General features: G+C 39.2%; 1 protein-coding gene across 16 annotated transcripts in view; it reads left to right on the top strand.

Moving 5' to 3' along the window:
- Positions 1-16,464, top strand: part of RNF38 (ring finger protein 38) — a 59,866-nt gene that overhangs the window by 12,415 nt on the left and 30,987 nt on the right. For 3 of the 16 annotated variants that reach the window (XM_037494535.2, XM_037494528.2, XM_054689160.1), the window contains one exon: positions 11,485-11,634. The exons of 3 other annotated variants lie outside the window; for them this stretch is intronic. Coding sequence is in view for 4 of the 13 variants with exons in the window: in XM_037494528.2 (XP_037350425.1) it covers positions 11,485-11,634 (150 nt within the window). In the remaining 9 variants the exon portion in view is untranslated. Of the gene's footprint in view, positions 1-1,421; positions 1,438-3,294; positions 3,387-3,628; positions 3,726-3,823; positions 3,927-4,159; positions 4,314-11,484; positions 11,635-16,464 lie in introns of those variants that run through there. 10 more of the 16 variants (XM_037494534.2, XM_054689163.1, XM_037494533.2 and 7 more) reach the window with 7 other exon arrangements.

Below are 16,464 nucleotides of genomic sequence, written 5' to 3'. Positions count from 1 at the left end.
AAATGTGTTTCTGGCAGTAGTACTCTTCAAATTCACAAGAATAGGAAATGGTTTTCTAGAAGGAGATTGAGTTTCAGAATGAGATCTTCACATATGATCTAAGATTATGGCTGTTTTTCTTTTGTTAGAACTTAGATACAAAATCTGATAAGAAATCCATAACTACTAAAGAAATTTAACTCATAGTTGCTAACCAACAAATTCTACCAAACATTTAAAAAATGCATAACACCATTGTGACAGAAACTCTGCTAGAGATTAGAAAAAGAGAACATTCCCTAATTCATTTTCTGAGGTTAGCATAACCTTTGTAACAAAATTTGACAAGGACATTACAAAAATGGAAAATAACACCAGCCCTCATTTAATAATACAGATATAAAAATCTGAAACAAAATATTAGCAAACCAAGTCTAACAGTATATAAAAGTAATACAAGACATAGTTTTACTGGGAATGTAAAATAGGTTTAACATCCCAAAACCAGTCAATGTAATTTATATAGTAACAGAAAAATCATGATTATGTTATAGATGCAAAAAATGTTAATAAAATTAAACATCCATTTATGATGAACTTTTAACAATATGGAAATAAAATAGAACTCCCTTGATTTGCTAAATGGATCTTTTAAAAAAAAAACAACCCTGCAAACATATTAAATGGTGAAATGTTGAAAATTTTCCACTTAAGGTTTGGAATAAGACAAAAATGACTGCTCTCACCATATCTAGTTAGGACTGTACTAGAGGTCCTAGCCAATGCAGTAAAAGAAGGCAAAGAAAAGGACTGTTGGAAAGAAATTGAATAGTCATTATTTTCTGCCAACAGGATTCCATGGATAGAAAACTCAGCAGAATTAAGATAACCATTAAATAATTACATATAAACCATATGTAATTATATATAAAATTATATATGTAAACCTAAAGACAAAAATGTATAAGACCTAGAGGAAAACTGAAACATTACTGAAAAAAAAAAAAAGAATGACTCAGGTAAATAGAAGAATGTATCTTGCTTATCTATCAGAAGTTTCAATATTGTAAAGATACCAATATTCCCTAAAATTCATCTCTAGATCCAGTGCAGCCCTATCAAAATCTGTTGTTGTTCCCATGAATTAGGATAGACAGTCCTAAAGATCAGGCACATTTGAGAGAATTCTAATAGTGTCTTATTTGGTAAGAAATGTATTGTTGGTATATTTTTATTATAAAGGTGAGTGGTCTTAAATGACCTGGGTACCTAGGAAGAAATTTTTTGGTAGTCATTAATAAATGTGTGATAAATGTTTGTTTTTTCAAGTCTTGAGTCATTCTCAAAAGCTTTTGCCACAAGAAACTACTTTTCCTGCAGGTGCTCTGCTGTGCCTTAGCCTATGTGGCTATTCAAGCTGATCCTGGCAATTCAATGATTGCACGGGCACTCTTTCAGGTACTCAGTAACCCACATGTGGCTAATGGCTACCAGCCGGATGGTGTAGGTATAAAACATTTCCATCATTGCAGAAAGTCTTACTGGATGCCTCTCCACAAGACTTTCCACCTCTGTGAACTGACACCAAATGAAATTTTTGGTGGACTGGGCTTGACAACTGCTCTGGTGTTATTTACTCCCTGCCACATCATATAGTTCACAGTGGCCCACTGTGGGGCCCGTTCATTCGTGGTGTGTTTATAGTAGGGTACCAGCTTTTCTGGTTAAGAAAATAAGAAATTGCAGTACATATCTCAAATGTGGGATTATGGTTTACGTCTTGACAGACTCCTTGGTTTAAGTCCCTAGAGCTCAATTAGCTAAGACCTTAACCATTTGAGAAGGGTTCTCAAGGAGTCTCCCTCACAAAGGATTGGTTGAAGCCCAGGGGATTGATGTAAGCTTAAGGGTTAGGGACCCTGGAGGACAGTAACCATTTTTAACTTTTGATATTCAGCACTTAAGGAATGTGACTCTTATGATTGGACAGCTCCCAAGTGGTGATTTCTGTACCTTTCCCCCTCTCACTGCATAGCTCATATCCAAGTATATAAGAAAATCAGTTTCAAGGTGGTCTATATTACTCTGTAAAGAAAGTAAATGTAGCTCAGGATTCCGGGAAGATCTGTAAATACTAGGTGAATCCACAACAGTGAACTGGGGGTTCTGTGGGATTCAGAGATTAGAAATGGATTAGTGAATCATCTGAAAGTGTGGTTGGGCTTTTGACTCTGTATCATGGAAATGGGAGAATGGAGGACAAGTTAGGTGCAGTCTTCCAAACTGGCTGCTTTAGAAGGTTGGCAGTAAGGGGTAGATAACTGAGCTACATGATGGGTGTGGAGTTGGAGGAGATGTATTCACAGGGATCCATTACCTCATTGGAGCTTCTCTTTGTCTAGGAATGGCAAAAGCCTATGATGTTATTGCTGGAACTTTGATTTTTGCAGTTGCTAAGCACCTGATGTTGTGTTTCATACTGTAGGTTTGGACCTTGGGGTTACAAAATCAAAACTAAGTCTAGTACTCATTCTGATATGGGAGACAAATATATACAACTAATTACCACATAGTGATACTAATATGTAGAGATTCAGAGGTGCCTGGAACATCATTTTAGTCTGATTGCTTAACTTTCTTCTGGAGGTTGTTGATGTCCAGAGTGGCAACTAGACTGGGATGTCGAGGAATAAAAGCTGGGTTGATTTTTGTTGTTGATTGGCCCTTAATTTTGTCCCACTGCCCTAAAGTGTAGTCCAAAACCTTTCAGACATAATTTAATTCCTGTCTGCTTAAAAATGCCCACTTCCATAATGTCCTTGAAGACTCTTTTCCTTCCGATATCATTTAATTATCTTAGTATTTTACGGACGCTCGTACTTTTAGTCCTTGAATGTGATTAGGACAGGAACCAAGTCGGCTTCGGTAGTAATACCAGCTCATTTCCCAACATCACCAGGTTTAATTAAGTGCCAGGCTTAATTAAGCCTTAGATGTGGACTAGTTAGGTTTGAACCAGCTTGTTCCATTGTGAGACGATTACCACCCTATATATCAGTAAAAGTCCCTATCTTTCGTACCAGATGAGTAAATATTGTGAGTTGAGTGAGATTACTGTTTGCGGAGTTGTGCAGGTGGGAGGTACGGACTAACATCCACCACTTCGGTACACTAGTTGGGGGGCGCCTGCAGGCCAGCGCCGTGCGACGGCGGGCGGGGCGGGCGGGGCGGGGCTGCGCGGGGCGCTGCGCGGCGACTCTGTTGCCGGAACTAGCCCGAGCGCGCGGGACGCGCGCAGCCCCGCCCCCTCCCCCGCGGGATGGAAACAAAGGGGGCTCAGCACGCGGGGCCCTTTCCTCGGGGAAAGGGGCGGAGCGCTCGCCCGTGTCGCGCGCTGGGCCTGCTAGGTTTGTTCCGGTGAGGGGCGGGCCGGGGGTCGACCCTGAACCCAGAAGCGGGAGGGCCTCCTGCTCGCTCATTTTGCGGCCCAGCGAGCAGGGTGTCGCCTGCGCGCGCAGCGGAGGGTAGTGCGCCGGCGCGGCTGCCCGTCCGCCTGCACCGGGGCGGGGCGGGGCGCGGCGGGGTGGGGTGCGGTGCAGCACGGTGGGGCGGGGCGGGGCCCCTCGTGCCGCTGTCCGGGACAGCGCGGAGGCCCGGGCGGTTGGGGCGCGGGGGGAAGAGAGGATGGCGCCTCCGAGGCGTTAGCCTACTGCTGTCACCTCTGGGCGTGCACTCGACGTTTCCTGGTGCGGCCCGTGTGATGGTGCGGGGAGGAAGGAAGCGCCGTAACAGCGCCTCGGTCGGAGCCTGGGTTCTGGGGGTGAGGAGGCCCGGGGACGGCGGGCCTGGCGAGCTGGCCGCTGGCAGGTCGAGCGGTCACAATAGGAGGCGGCGGCCCAGCGAGGAGCCGCGGGAGCAGCCCCGCAGGGCGGAGCCTCCCCTCGCAGGTACTGGTCGTTGGCGCCCGCGCGAGGGCGGACCCGGCCGCGCCGCAGGCCGTTGGGAACCTGCGGGCCGCGCCCAGCGACGCTCTGGAGGTGTGGCCGCCCTGTGCTCGGCGGGGGCGCGGCCGGCTGCCGGCGCTCTTTGTTCCCGGGGCGGCGGCGGGAGGTGTGGGCGCAGCCCCCCGGAGCGCCGGCCCGCGCCCGGCAGATGGCTTCGCGCTCGCTCCCGCCCTCCCGGCCGCGGCGCGGGTGAAATGATGTCACTGGGCGAACGCGGAACCCGGCCGGAAGGCTGCTCCCCCGAGTCCTGCCGCCGCGGGTTTCTGGACAGGCTGCGTTTTGTTCTCAGGGAATGAAAATTCTTCTTTTCAGGGCTGAAGGATGAGAGAGGTTGGTTTTGAACCGGGAGTTGTTCGAGTTATTGGGAGTCAAAAAATAAAGTTTTTGTTTTTGTGTGGATGGCGTATGGCTGTTAAGGAACCTCGCTTTTCTTTGTGCTGCAGAAATCCTGTATGCTATTAGTAAAAGTTGGGTATACTAATTCTGACACCATAAATGGGAAAGAATATTTGTATGTAGTCATTGCTAGCATCCTCGGAATTGGTGCACTTAATGTAAGAAAATTTAAATGGCTGTAACTCAAAATACAATAGTTTGCTACCTTAGAATGGTGAGCTTTTTCTTGGATCTTTTGGGCCTTCCTTTTGGGTGCTGTTAACACAATTACCACAAAATCCCTTTAGGAAGCAACCTGTGTAACTACGCTTAAATTTAGAAAAAGTCGTTAATAGTTTCTATGAAATCAAAATTTAATAAGGTTCTAGGAACAATTGGAATCAAAATGAAATTGAGAATGCGGTTAATCAAAGTAATAGGACTTCTATAAAAGTAACAATTTAGACCAAATATAGGTGCCAGATGAAATTACAACTGGATTTTAAGTGGGAGTTGTAGCACTTCAGTTCTTGCTAGCTTAAAAATTTGTTGGCACAATTTATTTTGCCTTTTGAAAACCTAGTAAACCTTAAATCTGCTCATTATGGGTTCTGTTTTAAGTTGATTTCTGTATTTTTCTGTAAGAATTATTTCTGAGAGAATCGGGAGGCTTTCCAGGCTGTGGTTGAGTAAGTTGCACCACAGACCAGTCAGGTGGACCTTACCCTCATCTGTGAAACAGATGTAAATGATCTCTGGTTCCTCTGCCTCTGGTATCTTGTGGTTCTTGAAAGTAGTTTGTGTTTTTGTACTTGGTGAAGTATATATACTCATCCTGTTTTTATAGCCAAACTAAGTTGACAACTACTAATCTGAGCGGATACTCAGCGGATGCTGTCTTAAAGAGCAACCTGATTTTTGACAGAGAGGGACAGATGTAACTGTTAGTGTCATAATGTAGAGTGTAGATCTATTGTCTTTCTGTCAAAAGCTTTGGATAAGGCTTTTACATAGCTACTCTGTATTCGTATTCATTTTGCCTCCCTCTCCCCCACCCACTTTGGGTGGGAAATAATGGGTGAGAAATTCTTAGGTAAGAATCTCTGAAATAATTGATCAGTATGGAAAAATTATTGGTCAAGATTCCTTTGTATTCTACTTCCACGCTGTTCCATCTTTTATTCTCTCTCTCTGCTGTCCCAATTTTGTTAGGCTACCACCCTTTTGTAATTCATTTTGCTGGAAAGGAAGTTCTTGGCTGGTCCCAAGATTGTTGCTTAATATCTGGGTTTACTTACTAGTTTGCTGGTTATTTTTCGTATTATAACTATGTTAAAGATACCCATTTTCACTTCTGTTTCTATTTTTGGTTGACTGACAACTTGCTTTATTTTTCTCTAGGGAGAGCGTATGGATTATAAATTTATGTTTGGACCCTATAGTTCTAGTTCTATCAATATGGCAAATGTTAAAGTCCTTGTTTGACAGTGCCTATTTGGAGAAGACCATGCAAATGCTTGAATTCTGTGTAGTAAATTAATGAGCAAGAATTTGAGCAATAGATGAAGGACCACATAAACAGTCTTTTTCCTCTCCCCGACCCCCAAACTCCTCATTTCCTTTTTTTTAGAAAGGTGACCACCACCTCACCTCTATCTAGGTTAGGTGTCCCTATTATCCTCACTTAGTTCCTTTTGAATTACTCCTCACTAGTCTGAATCTCTTGGAGGCCAAGGGCTTTCCCCCCATTGGATTCACAGTATCTAGCACATGCTTGACATTCAGCAAATATTTGAATTAATTATGATTTGTTGTAAGATCTCAGTCACACTTCATTTTTTCAACATATATAAAGTTTTGTACTGATTTGGAGTCTGTCTTTTAAATCCGTGTAATTTTTAGAGATTAATTTTTTTTAAGATTTATTTATTTATTTATACAAGCATTGGGTACAGTCAGAAGCGCGGGAGGGTGAGAGAATTCACCAGAGCAGGGAGCAGAACAGGCAGACTGATGAAGTACACTGCTGAGGGGAGCAGCGGGCCGCAGGAGAGATCTGCGCGCCTGGGACCCTCACCCAGCAGCCAGGGATCAAACCGGTGCTGCAGAGGCTGCGGGCAGCTTCGCAGCCAGCGCTCAACCGCTGCGCCACCGGGGAGGCCCTTTAGAGATTAATCTTGAAGAAATACTTTAGAGTCATCTGCTAAGAGGGTACCAGTCTAATAAAATGCTTTAAGATGCTCTTCTTGAGGAGAGAATCCGAGTGTAGGGAAATCTGGATTGTGGCAGGGAAGGAAATAAACTCCATTCAAAATGAGTAGCACTTAATTTTTCCTAATATCTGTGTCCACATCATAACTTATGCACTGGTTAGAGACTACCGTTTCCCCTTCATTCTCATTAATTTGTGGGACTGTGGGATAGGGAAAGGAGTGTAGACCCTTGAAGCTATTTTCACTAACCCTGATTTTGCTCCTTTCCCCCCATTATCACTCTTAAATGGTTTAAAAACTACCATAAATTTACTTAGCAAATACTTGTTAAACATTTAGGTTACTTTTTAGTTCCCTTTTAAGTTGTTATAACTGTTTTTTATTTGTTTGTTTGTTTTGTGAACATATTTGTGCGTATGGTTTTCCCCATATTTTGGAGTATAGCTTGAGAATTTACCAGATGAAAGGTTACTGATTCAGACTTTAAGAAATCTTCTTGATTACTTCCAGGAGTCTTAATAGTTGCCATTATGGAAGCTATGAGACTGTTTGGATATTTTAATTATTCGGATTTGTCGTCTTCTTTTTTTTAGGTAGCCAGACTTGTACCCAAAGGCATAAGGGACTTATAGTCAACACAAATCAGCACTTCATTCTTTATCTTTTGTTTCATTTTGCTGCATTTCTAGTAGGCTATGGTTTGAGTGCTTTTGACCAGATGGTATGTTGCGCTAGTGACAGTGAATTTTTTCCTGGAGAGTAATGTGGTCATTTGGAGAGAAGGCTGTTTGGCTCTTAGAGCAATTTATTTTGTAGAATGTACATTATTTAACACTAGCTGATAGGTTATGCACCTGGATATCTGTTACCTTATCTTTATGAGAAAAATGTAAATGAAGAAAGAAGCTGTCATAAGAAGCCATTTTGGAGGAAGCAAGTTCTGGGACAATATTTGGACCTAACTTCAAGACGCAGGTTAAATTGTTGGTTATGTGGTGGTTACCAAGATAGGGAAAGGTGGTTACCAAGAGGGTCCCCACATTTAACTAAAGAGGTCCTAAAATAGTAAGGTATTGGTTCTTAAAAGGTTAAACTGTTCTGTGTAACTTTAGTCCTGCGAAACAGTGCTTTTTTCAGCCATGTGGGGTGAGCTAGTCATAGTCATGTAAATATTAAAAAAGAGAAGTATTTAAAGTTGCAGATTTAATTCTGTCTCTGGAATGTTTTCCTGATTGAATTTCTTAAATAAAGATTCTATCACTATTTTATCCCAGAAAAGGCTATTTTATCCCAGAAAGTTACCATATCTTTGTAATACTCAACAGTTGGCATAGAATACAGTTGTATCGATTTTCAGATACAGTATAACCTCTGTAATTTTAACTGAGGGCAAATTAGGGAAGTAGTGGGAAATTATTTCAAATAATTTACGGAGACATTAAAAAATAGCTTTAAACAGCCTCGTGGAGCATTTGTTACTAATTCATCTAGATTATAAAGTACAATGTGATTTAAAAAAATTTTAAACTACAAGATGGTTTAGTGGGTTGAGTATAAACCTTAGAGCCAGGTAGACTTGGATTCAAATTTTGGCCCTTGTATTTATGAGGTGTATGACTCTTCAGTAAATCCTGACTTGCTGTATATAAAGACCAGAGAGTCCAGTTGAATTCATAGCATAATGTTAGCTATTATCAGATTGAGGTTTTAAATGTCTCAATTTATATCTTATATGATTAAGTAGTACAGCTAAAATTCTGGAGAGGAAACTTTCCTTGATTGTGGTATAATTTCTACAGTCATATGCATTGTATTCACTTTCTATTGTATGTAACAAATTACAAATTTAGTAATGTAGCAGATCTACCTTTTGAGTTTCCATGGATCAAGAGTCCTGCTTAGCTGTTAGGTTCATTGTCTTAACTGGCTGGGGCTGTGATTTCATCGAAGACTTGATACCCTCTTTAAAGCTTACTGGTTGTTAGATATATAGTTCTTGTGGTTGTAGGGCTGAGGGTCCCCATTTTCTTATACTAACTGTCATCTGGTGACTCTGCCACGTGGCCCTTTTCTATACCTTTTCACAACATAGCAATTTAGGCTGCTGCCTTTTAAAGACTTGCTGTGATTAATTCAGGCTTACCCAAGATAATCTCCTCTTTGATTAACTAAAAATCAGTTGACTTGGACTCTTAATTATATCTCAGAATTCCTTTACCTCCATGAAGGATTTGGTGTAATTTAGGTCATAAAATTTATGCTAGTCATGGCACTGTGTTGATAGTCCTACTTATACACTAGAAAGGAATGAATTATACAGGGTATGTACACCAGAAGTGGGAATTTTAGAGGTCCTCTTTAAAGTCTGCCCTCAAACACACACACAAATAATAGTGTGGTTTTTCTGTTGTCCAGTGGAAGCACTGATTTCAGTCAGACCCATCTATCATTTTCTTCCAGATCTGTAGTAAGTACAGGATTTGAATATGGCTTTTTCCCTTTTTGTTGTTTTACCTCCCCTTTTTAGAGGTAAAGGAACTCTGACCTGTGGGAAATGTTATGGGTAAGAGAGTAATATGCTTGAATTTTTTTTTTTTTTTAAATGGGAGAGGTAATCTGGTGGGACAGAGAGAGACATATCCTTTATTGCTGTCAACTGTCCCCCAGCACTCTCTTTTTTTTTTTAATAGAGGCATGTTTAACAGAGGCATATTTTATTTATTTGTTTGTTTGTTTGTTTGTTTGTTTATACATGCACTGGGTACAGTCAGAAGCACAGGAGGGTGAGAGAATTCACCAGAGCCAGAGCAGGGAGCAGAGCAGGCAGAAGGACCGAAGTACACTGCTGAGGGGAGCAGCGGGCGGCAGGAGAGGTCTGCGCACCATGTGGGACCCTCCTCCAGTGGCCAGGGAGCAGCCGGGGATCGAACCGGTGCCGCAGAGGCCGCGGGCAGCTTCGTAGCCCAGCGCTCAACCGCTGCGCCACTGGGGAGGCCCCATATGCTTGAAATTTTTAACTTGTGACCCACAGGGGCATGCATGGCTTTCTAGTTTTTTACTTACATGACTGAAACCTGACCCCTGATTTCTGTTCTCCCAGCCAGCTACTTGTACTAGCAGTTTTTAAGAGTGCAAGTCATACCGTTTTAGGTATCATATACTTGAAAGCAGAGGTACTTACTGTGCAAATGGTAAGTTTAAGAAGATTTAAAAAATAATATGAAGCCTACATAAAGGAACAAACCATGTTAAGAGAGGAGAGAATTACTTTAAAGTGGTAAAAAAGCATTAGATTGAATGAGGAATTAGGAATGCAAAATACACTTCTTCCTATGAAATCTTTTCTTTCTTAGCCCTCTGATAAACCCAAGGTTTCTGTCTCTGTTGTAGTTTTTGCCTGTATTATGATACTCAAAACATCTGGGGGCAGCAGCTTGTATCTATTTTTGTTTTTATTTTTTTTACAATAAGCTTTTTGAGGGCCATTCCGTAATTCATCTTCTTTCCTGTGGAACTCTTTGCTTGATGGAGACAATCAGTAAATAGTCCTTGATTCAGCAATTCTTACTTTAGCATAATGGTAAAGGATATTAGCTTGGTTATGTTCCTAGCACAGAAATAAGCTTTAGCTCATCCCCAAAACATTTTGTGTACCCTCAGGTGTTTTGTTTTTATTCTTAGAATTTTTTTGGAAGTAATTTGCTCATACCAACAGGTATGGTTATCCTGTTTTTCAGACACATAGCAAGCCAGAAACAATTTAGAAAGCAACTAAGAAAGATTACTATGGTGGGATTATTAATATAATTAATTTGCCACTTAATGATCTTTCCCTTTTTGCTGTTTCCTTACTTGCCAGCTGTGCTGAACATTTTGCAATTTCCTGGTTATAGTGCTGTCTATTGTCAGTTATGTATCCTTAGCATCCAGAGCCTACCATTATCATAGAAAGATGATACTCTTATATTGTAAGGTGATTTGCTTTTCTTTCTTCTTTTTTTTTTTTTTAATAGCGTATACTTCTTAAAGGCAGGAATCCATGCCTCTTGGTTTAGTACTTGTGACATACTAGACTTTTATATATAAGGGAATGAATGAGGCAGTGCAACTGAAAACAATAACCTTATCGCACATGTTTGATCTTCATTGTATGGACCACCAGGTCCACAGACATTAACCCCCAGGGGCATTTTACTCAACAGCACAGGACAACAGGTAATGCCCTTGATGTCCTTGATTAGAAATGCTACAGATTAAGTATATTTATGTATGAGTTTAAGGGGATTAACCCACAATTAAGTCAAACATTTAAAACATACCAGACATTTACTTTGGGGCTATGATATTGTATTTTTTTAGGAAGGTCAGCAGGTTTGTGTTGACTGGATTTGTGATCCCTCCAGTCAAAGTCTTGTTTTTTTATGCTTGTGATTACTACAGGAGTTTTGTCACAAATGTTCTGAAATCTCTTGCCTTCCTTTGCATGATCATTTGGAAAGCTAGCTAAAAAATAGAAAGCAAAAAAATACTAATCTGAGTCTAGGCAGACACCATTCTTTCTGTACTTAAAATATGTGATTTTTACCTCAGGTTTTCTTAATATAAAGTCTTATCCTTTAGGATTTCAGAATTGATATTGGCAAAACAAATATGGAAAACACAGGGAGGACTTTGCATTCTTAAACAATGCAGTTTTACCATAAAAGATTTTGTAAGAATGATCCCCTACTAGAGGCAACATTTGCCATCCTTATATTTGTTTTGATGTTTAAGATTAATTTTTCATTTTTTCCAGTATCTTCTGACAAAATCATCAAATACCTAGAAAATCCAGACTGTCCTTCATAGGCATGATTCTCCACATTGGTGCAGCTAGCCATGAACTATCCTTTTCTTCTCCCTCTTTTTCTCAGATATCTCCCGGGGCCAATTCAGCACCTCTACCTGGCCATCCTAACAAGGTGATTTGTGAAAGGGTGAGACTTCAGAGCCTGTTCCCTCTTCTCCCAAGTGATCAGAATACTACCGTTCAAGAGGATGCCCACTTCAAAGCTTTCTTCCAGGTTCTTATATATTTACCCTTTCCCTACCTAGGGCAAAAAGTCACAGATACATTTTAGGTTGTTTCTAGGTAGGCTTGAAACAGAATTCTCACTATCTTCTTAGGGGACTTCTTAACTTTTTAGTCAGCTTTTCTGAAGAATGTTTGTCTTCTTGAGTTGCTGTTTATTATTTTCTTTTGGTCTTAAGCACTTGTTCTCATAGGCCAAGTTGTGTAGAAAAGTAGAAGATACAGAATATGTGAAATCATGTAGGAAAGGAAAATGGAAGGATGTATTTTTAAAGCCATCATTACTTATTTGCTCAATGCTCAGAGTTGATAGTAATGCTTATTTCAGACAGAAAACATGGTTACTTGCATTCTGTAACTTTTGACACCTGTGGGTAAATGTGACTTAAAATTTTGTTACATATAAAATGAAAATAAGATATAAATTGAAAGGATCATTAAGTTATTAATAAGATTCTAGGATGTGCTCATGTAAATGGCTACTAAATTTTTTATTCATTACTCCTAGAGAAGCATGTTTTAGTAATGGAAGATTACCACAAAGGAAACTACAATACAGAATTGGTAGGATGGTAGGATTGTGGCCAAGGTATTATATTTGGACATGTATATATATAAGCCTGAATAATACGAATTACTAATCAAGGTTAGGATGTTTAAATAGAGCCTGCTTGTTTTTTGTAATAGATTGGGACTTGGCACTATCTCTGAAAGAGAAATGCTTGTGATACATTAAATGGAAGATTTGGGGTTTCTGAAAAGAGTTGTGTAGGTGACACAGGACTTTTTAATCGGATATTCCTTGGAATTTGTGTCAGGTTCTCTGCTCTTTTGTTTATAACCCTCACAATAAATGTCACTCATGGTTTTCTAACGTAGAGACAAGTTCAGAAAAGCTCACTGACTGGAATTATAACCCATTACATATCTAGCTGTTGGCAGAGCAAACGCTCAAATCCAGTTTTTGGTATATATCTTGTTAGCTATGTCATACCACCTTTAGATCGGAACAGGTACAGTTCTGTCAACACAGTGCAGTTGAGACGTAGGTGTATTTAATTGAATAGCATATTGACCACCACTTGAAATATGTCATAAATCTACAATGACTTGATATTTAGTAGTAGACTAATGTCAAAGCAAGAAATTGGCTTAGGACCTTCATGCTGCCACAACTAAACAGCTACTTGATACTTTTCTGTGTTATTTGTACTTCTTTTCAGTCTTTAGGCATGAGCTTGATAATAACTGCAAATTCCAAATAGCTGTCAAATGCAGTAGATATTTGGAAATAAAACAAAAAAGGCTAGAGCCATTTTGATTTGAGAATGCAGAGAGGTATGAGGTATTGCTAAATTTTTATTATTCTAATTTAACTTAATCTTACTTTTCTCTAATTTTAGATCACGGCTATCTGTGTACTTTGCTTCCAAAAGGAGGAGATTTTCTTTGCTCATTTACTGTCCTTTCACTTTTCTGCATGAAGTAAAATAGATCCTTATTCTTTCCCCTTTGCAATACTGTAAAACACCTTCAACTAATTGTGATATCAAAATTGGGTGTGATTTCTTAGTTCCTGTTAAGGTTCTCATCCTTGCAACAGTTAGTAACCACATGAAAGAGAACCTACCTAGCCATCTCCTATCCTCACTAAGTTAGTTCCTTTATGAGTTATTTTTTCTTTCTTTTGGCTTTCCCCCTAACATCTTCCTTCCCTATTCCTGCTTTTCCTTTCCTTTGTAATAGTCGCATTTTAAATACTCACCTACCTCTTTCATTTTTTTCTTGAAGCACCCCTTGTGCTTTGTTATCTTAACTGAAACTGGTCTCTTTTTCTGAGGACATCATTTACTCTGCAGCCTTCTCTAGGGGTACAGAAATGATTATTTCCCACTCCAGGCATGGGATTGGGTATGGGGCTTGTAAGTGGTCAGAGGACAATGTTTTGACATTCTCTTGGATACTTAATGGGCCCAGGACCCTCCTGCATCCTTGTTTCCAGGCATCAATAATCTTAGAACAAAAAGTTCATCCCATTTTTGAGCTCTTTTGTCATCTTTACTGTCAGTTTTGTCATTAACCTTTCACACTTTGCACCTTCTTGACTTATTTCATTTTGGATTACTCCTACTCAAGTGTTTCAAACCTTGCATTTTTAAAAAATTGTTGTAAGTTTGAGGTATTTCATATTGCAGATTATAAAGTATAAAGCAGACACACATACACTTTAAAAGAAAAATTACTATCCAACTTAAGACATCAACCATTGCCAATACTTTTGAAGCCTCCGCATGACTTTACATTTTATTTTACTTTTTTTAAGATTAATTTATTTATGCATACAAGAGCTGGGGCACAGGGCAGAGGTGCAGGGGATGAGAGGATCCACCAGAGACAGAATGGGGAACAGAACAGGCAGATTACTGAAACATGCTGCACCATGTGGGTTGCTCCCTGGCCGACCAGGGCTTGAACTTGTGCTGCAGAGGCTGCAGATTGCTTCATAGTGCGGTGCTTAACCCCTTGCACCACCAGGGAGGCCCTGACTTTACATTTTATATGCATCTTCTGTGCCCCATACCTGCAGCTTGAGTAAATAGCTGAATTTTGTGTCAAGTATCCTTTTACTTTTCTGTGTAGTTGTACCATATGCAGTATATCTCAGTACTAAACTGTTCATTCATTTCTGAACTTAATTTTTAAAAGTATGGGACCAAACTTTGTATATTTTTGCCATTTTGAGGTTCATCCATATCAATGCATGTGAGTGTGTAGCTGGTTCATTTCCCTGCTTTTAATATTCCCTGTGTATGACTATACTGTATTTTATCTTTTTTTTTTTTTTTTTTTGATGGGTGTTTGGGTAGTTTTCAGCTTTTTACTATTCTTACACATAAAATTGCTATGGATATTCATTCTTGTATGTGTTTCCCGGTGTAGATTTAGTTGGCATTTTAATGTTTCTGTTAAAGTGATGGCTTTGTGTATTGATTGCTTAGGGTTTTCTTACAGAAGGGTATAGGTTTGCATTGCATCTTTATAAAAATAAGTCTAACATTAAAAATGCCTCCTTTACTTTTTTTATTTAAAGGTATAATTATCTTATAGTAAAATTTACCCTTTCAGTGTACAGTTCTGTGAGTTTTGATAAACGCATAAAGATGTGTAACCACCACCACAATCAAGATAGAGAATAGTTTCATCACCCACCTGACTACACTTAAGTATCTCTTGATGTCAGCCTCTTCTTAGTTTGAAAATTAGCAGTTTCAGTACTACCAACTGGCATCAGTGATTGTGATTCAAGATAGTATGCTTTTATAAAATAATCAGGGGCATTGTAGGGAACTTGAATTTCATGTTGGACACTACCCTTGATTTCAGAGGGGTGTGTGCGAGAGAGAGAGAGAGAGAGAGAGAGAGAGAGAGAGAATGACAGCTATGTGATAACTAATTTACTGGTTAATTAGGTGATTGAAATCTTTTTAACTTGTTGATAATTTTTAAAATTTATCTATTTTTAATTTTTTTACATCATGGTTTATTTTTGGACAATATTTGATTTCGCCCCTCAGCTGTAGTCCTAATAATTCTCCCACCATCACAGCACTTGTGAACCTTCATCATAGTCCTTTGTGTTCTTCCATCAGTGATTGAAATTTTTACAACTTATACACATAAAGATATAATACTACCTTTCTGAAAGAGACTAATTCTTGTAAAAATATCTATTTTCCAGCAAATTTATAGACAATAAAAATTCCAAGAAAGATATACCAGAGTTCTTTGGTTTTTAGAAATTTACAGTTACCCTTAAATTCATATGAAAATTATTTTAAACAAAAGCAGGAAAATAACTTTTTTGAAAATTGTTGTAAGGGGAGTTATACCATAATAGATACTAAATCATGTTATATAAAGAAAGAGCTTTTTGTCAGTGAGCTCAATGTTTTTAAACTCACTAATGTTTTCCAGCCATGACTTCTTAGTTAAATCCTTGAAATTACCTTCCTTTCTCTGGTTTCCACCACCCACTTCACTCTCCTCTCATCAGCTAATTAACAAAATGTTGGAGTTTCTCAGGGTTCGCTTTTGGGCCTCTTTTTCATTGCATAAATTATCTGGAGCAACATTGGCTTTGACTACAGCTTTCTTAACCTACCATCTCTCTATAGATGCTCCAGACTCCTAAATCTCTACATCTATTGTCTAAACTTCAGCTGTCTGCAAAGCAGCTCCACCTGGGTATCCCAGAGGGGTCTCATGATTTTTAGGTTGTTTTTACTATCTTTTCTATTTTTAGTGGTTTTCTGGTTTTTGTTGATCTATGTTTATAGCCTAAAATTATAGCTACAGATTTATGATGTATACAATTTAGTGCTATGGTAGAGCTAACTATAGCATTGAAAACATTGCAGTTTAGCATCAAGGTGAACCAGTTTTTGTGAACCAATGTCATTTTGTGCAATTAAAAAAGAACTTGAGATTATTAATAATGTTATTCAAAATTAGGCATGTATTCTCCCTGCACTTAGGAAGACATTGCTGGACTAGGAATTAGGGCCAGTGATGTTAGTAACATAATGTTTTCACAAGATTCACTATGATAGAATTCTGATAAGTTATATCAGGAGACTCTCTTCTCAAGCACTCTACATACAAAGCTGTTATTTTCCTTTGACCTTATTGTGAAAAAACAACTTGGTATAAAAAAAGCCAAGTTCTGATTCTTTTTAATGTACACTTAATTACTTTTGAAAACACAATATTCAAAATTTTCTTTCCCATCCTTTATAAGTAACATTAACATCCTAGGAGAACA

Source organism: Talpa occidentalis, unplaced genomic scaffold (genome assembly GCF_014898055.3).
Source record: "Talpa occidentalis isolate TD23 unplaced genomic scaffold, MPIMG_talOcc4v2.1 talOcc4.7, whole genome shotgun sequence".
In the NCBI taxonomy this organism is placed as follows: Eukaryota; Metazoa; Chordata; class Mammalia; order Eulipotyphla; family Talpidae; genus Talpa; species Talpa occidentalis.
This window is presented reverse-complemented; position numbering and strand designations above follow the sequence as displayed.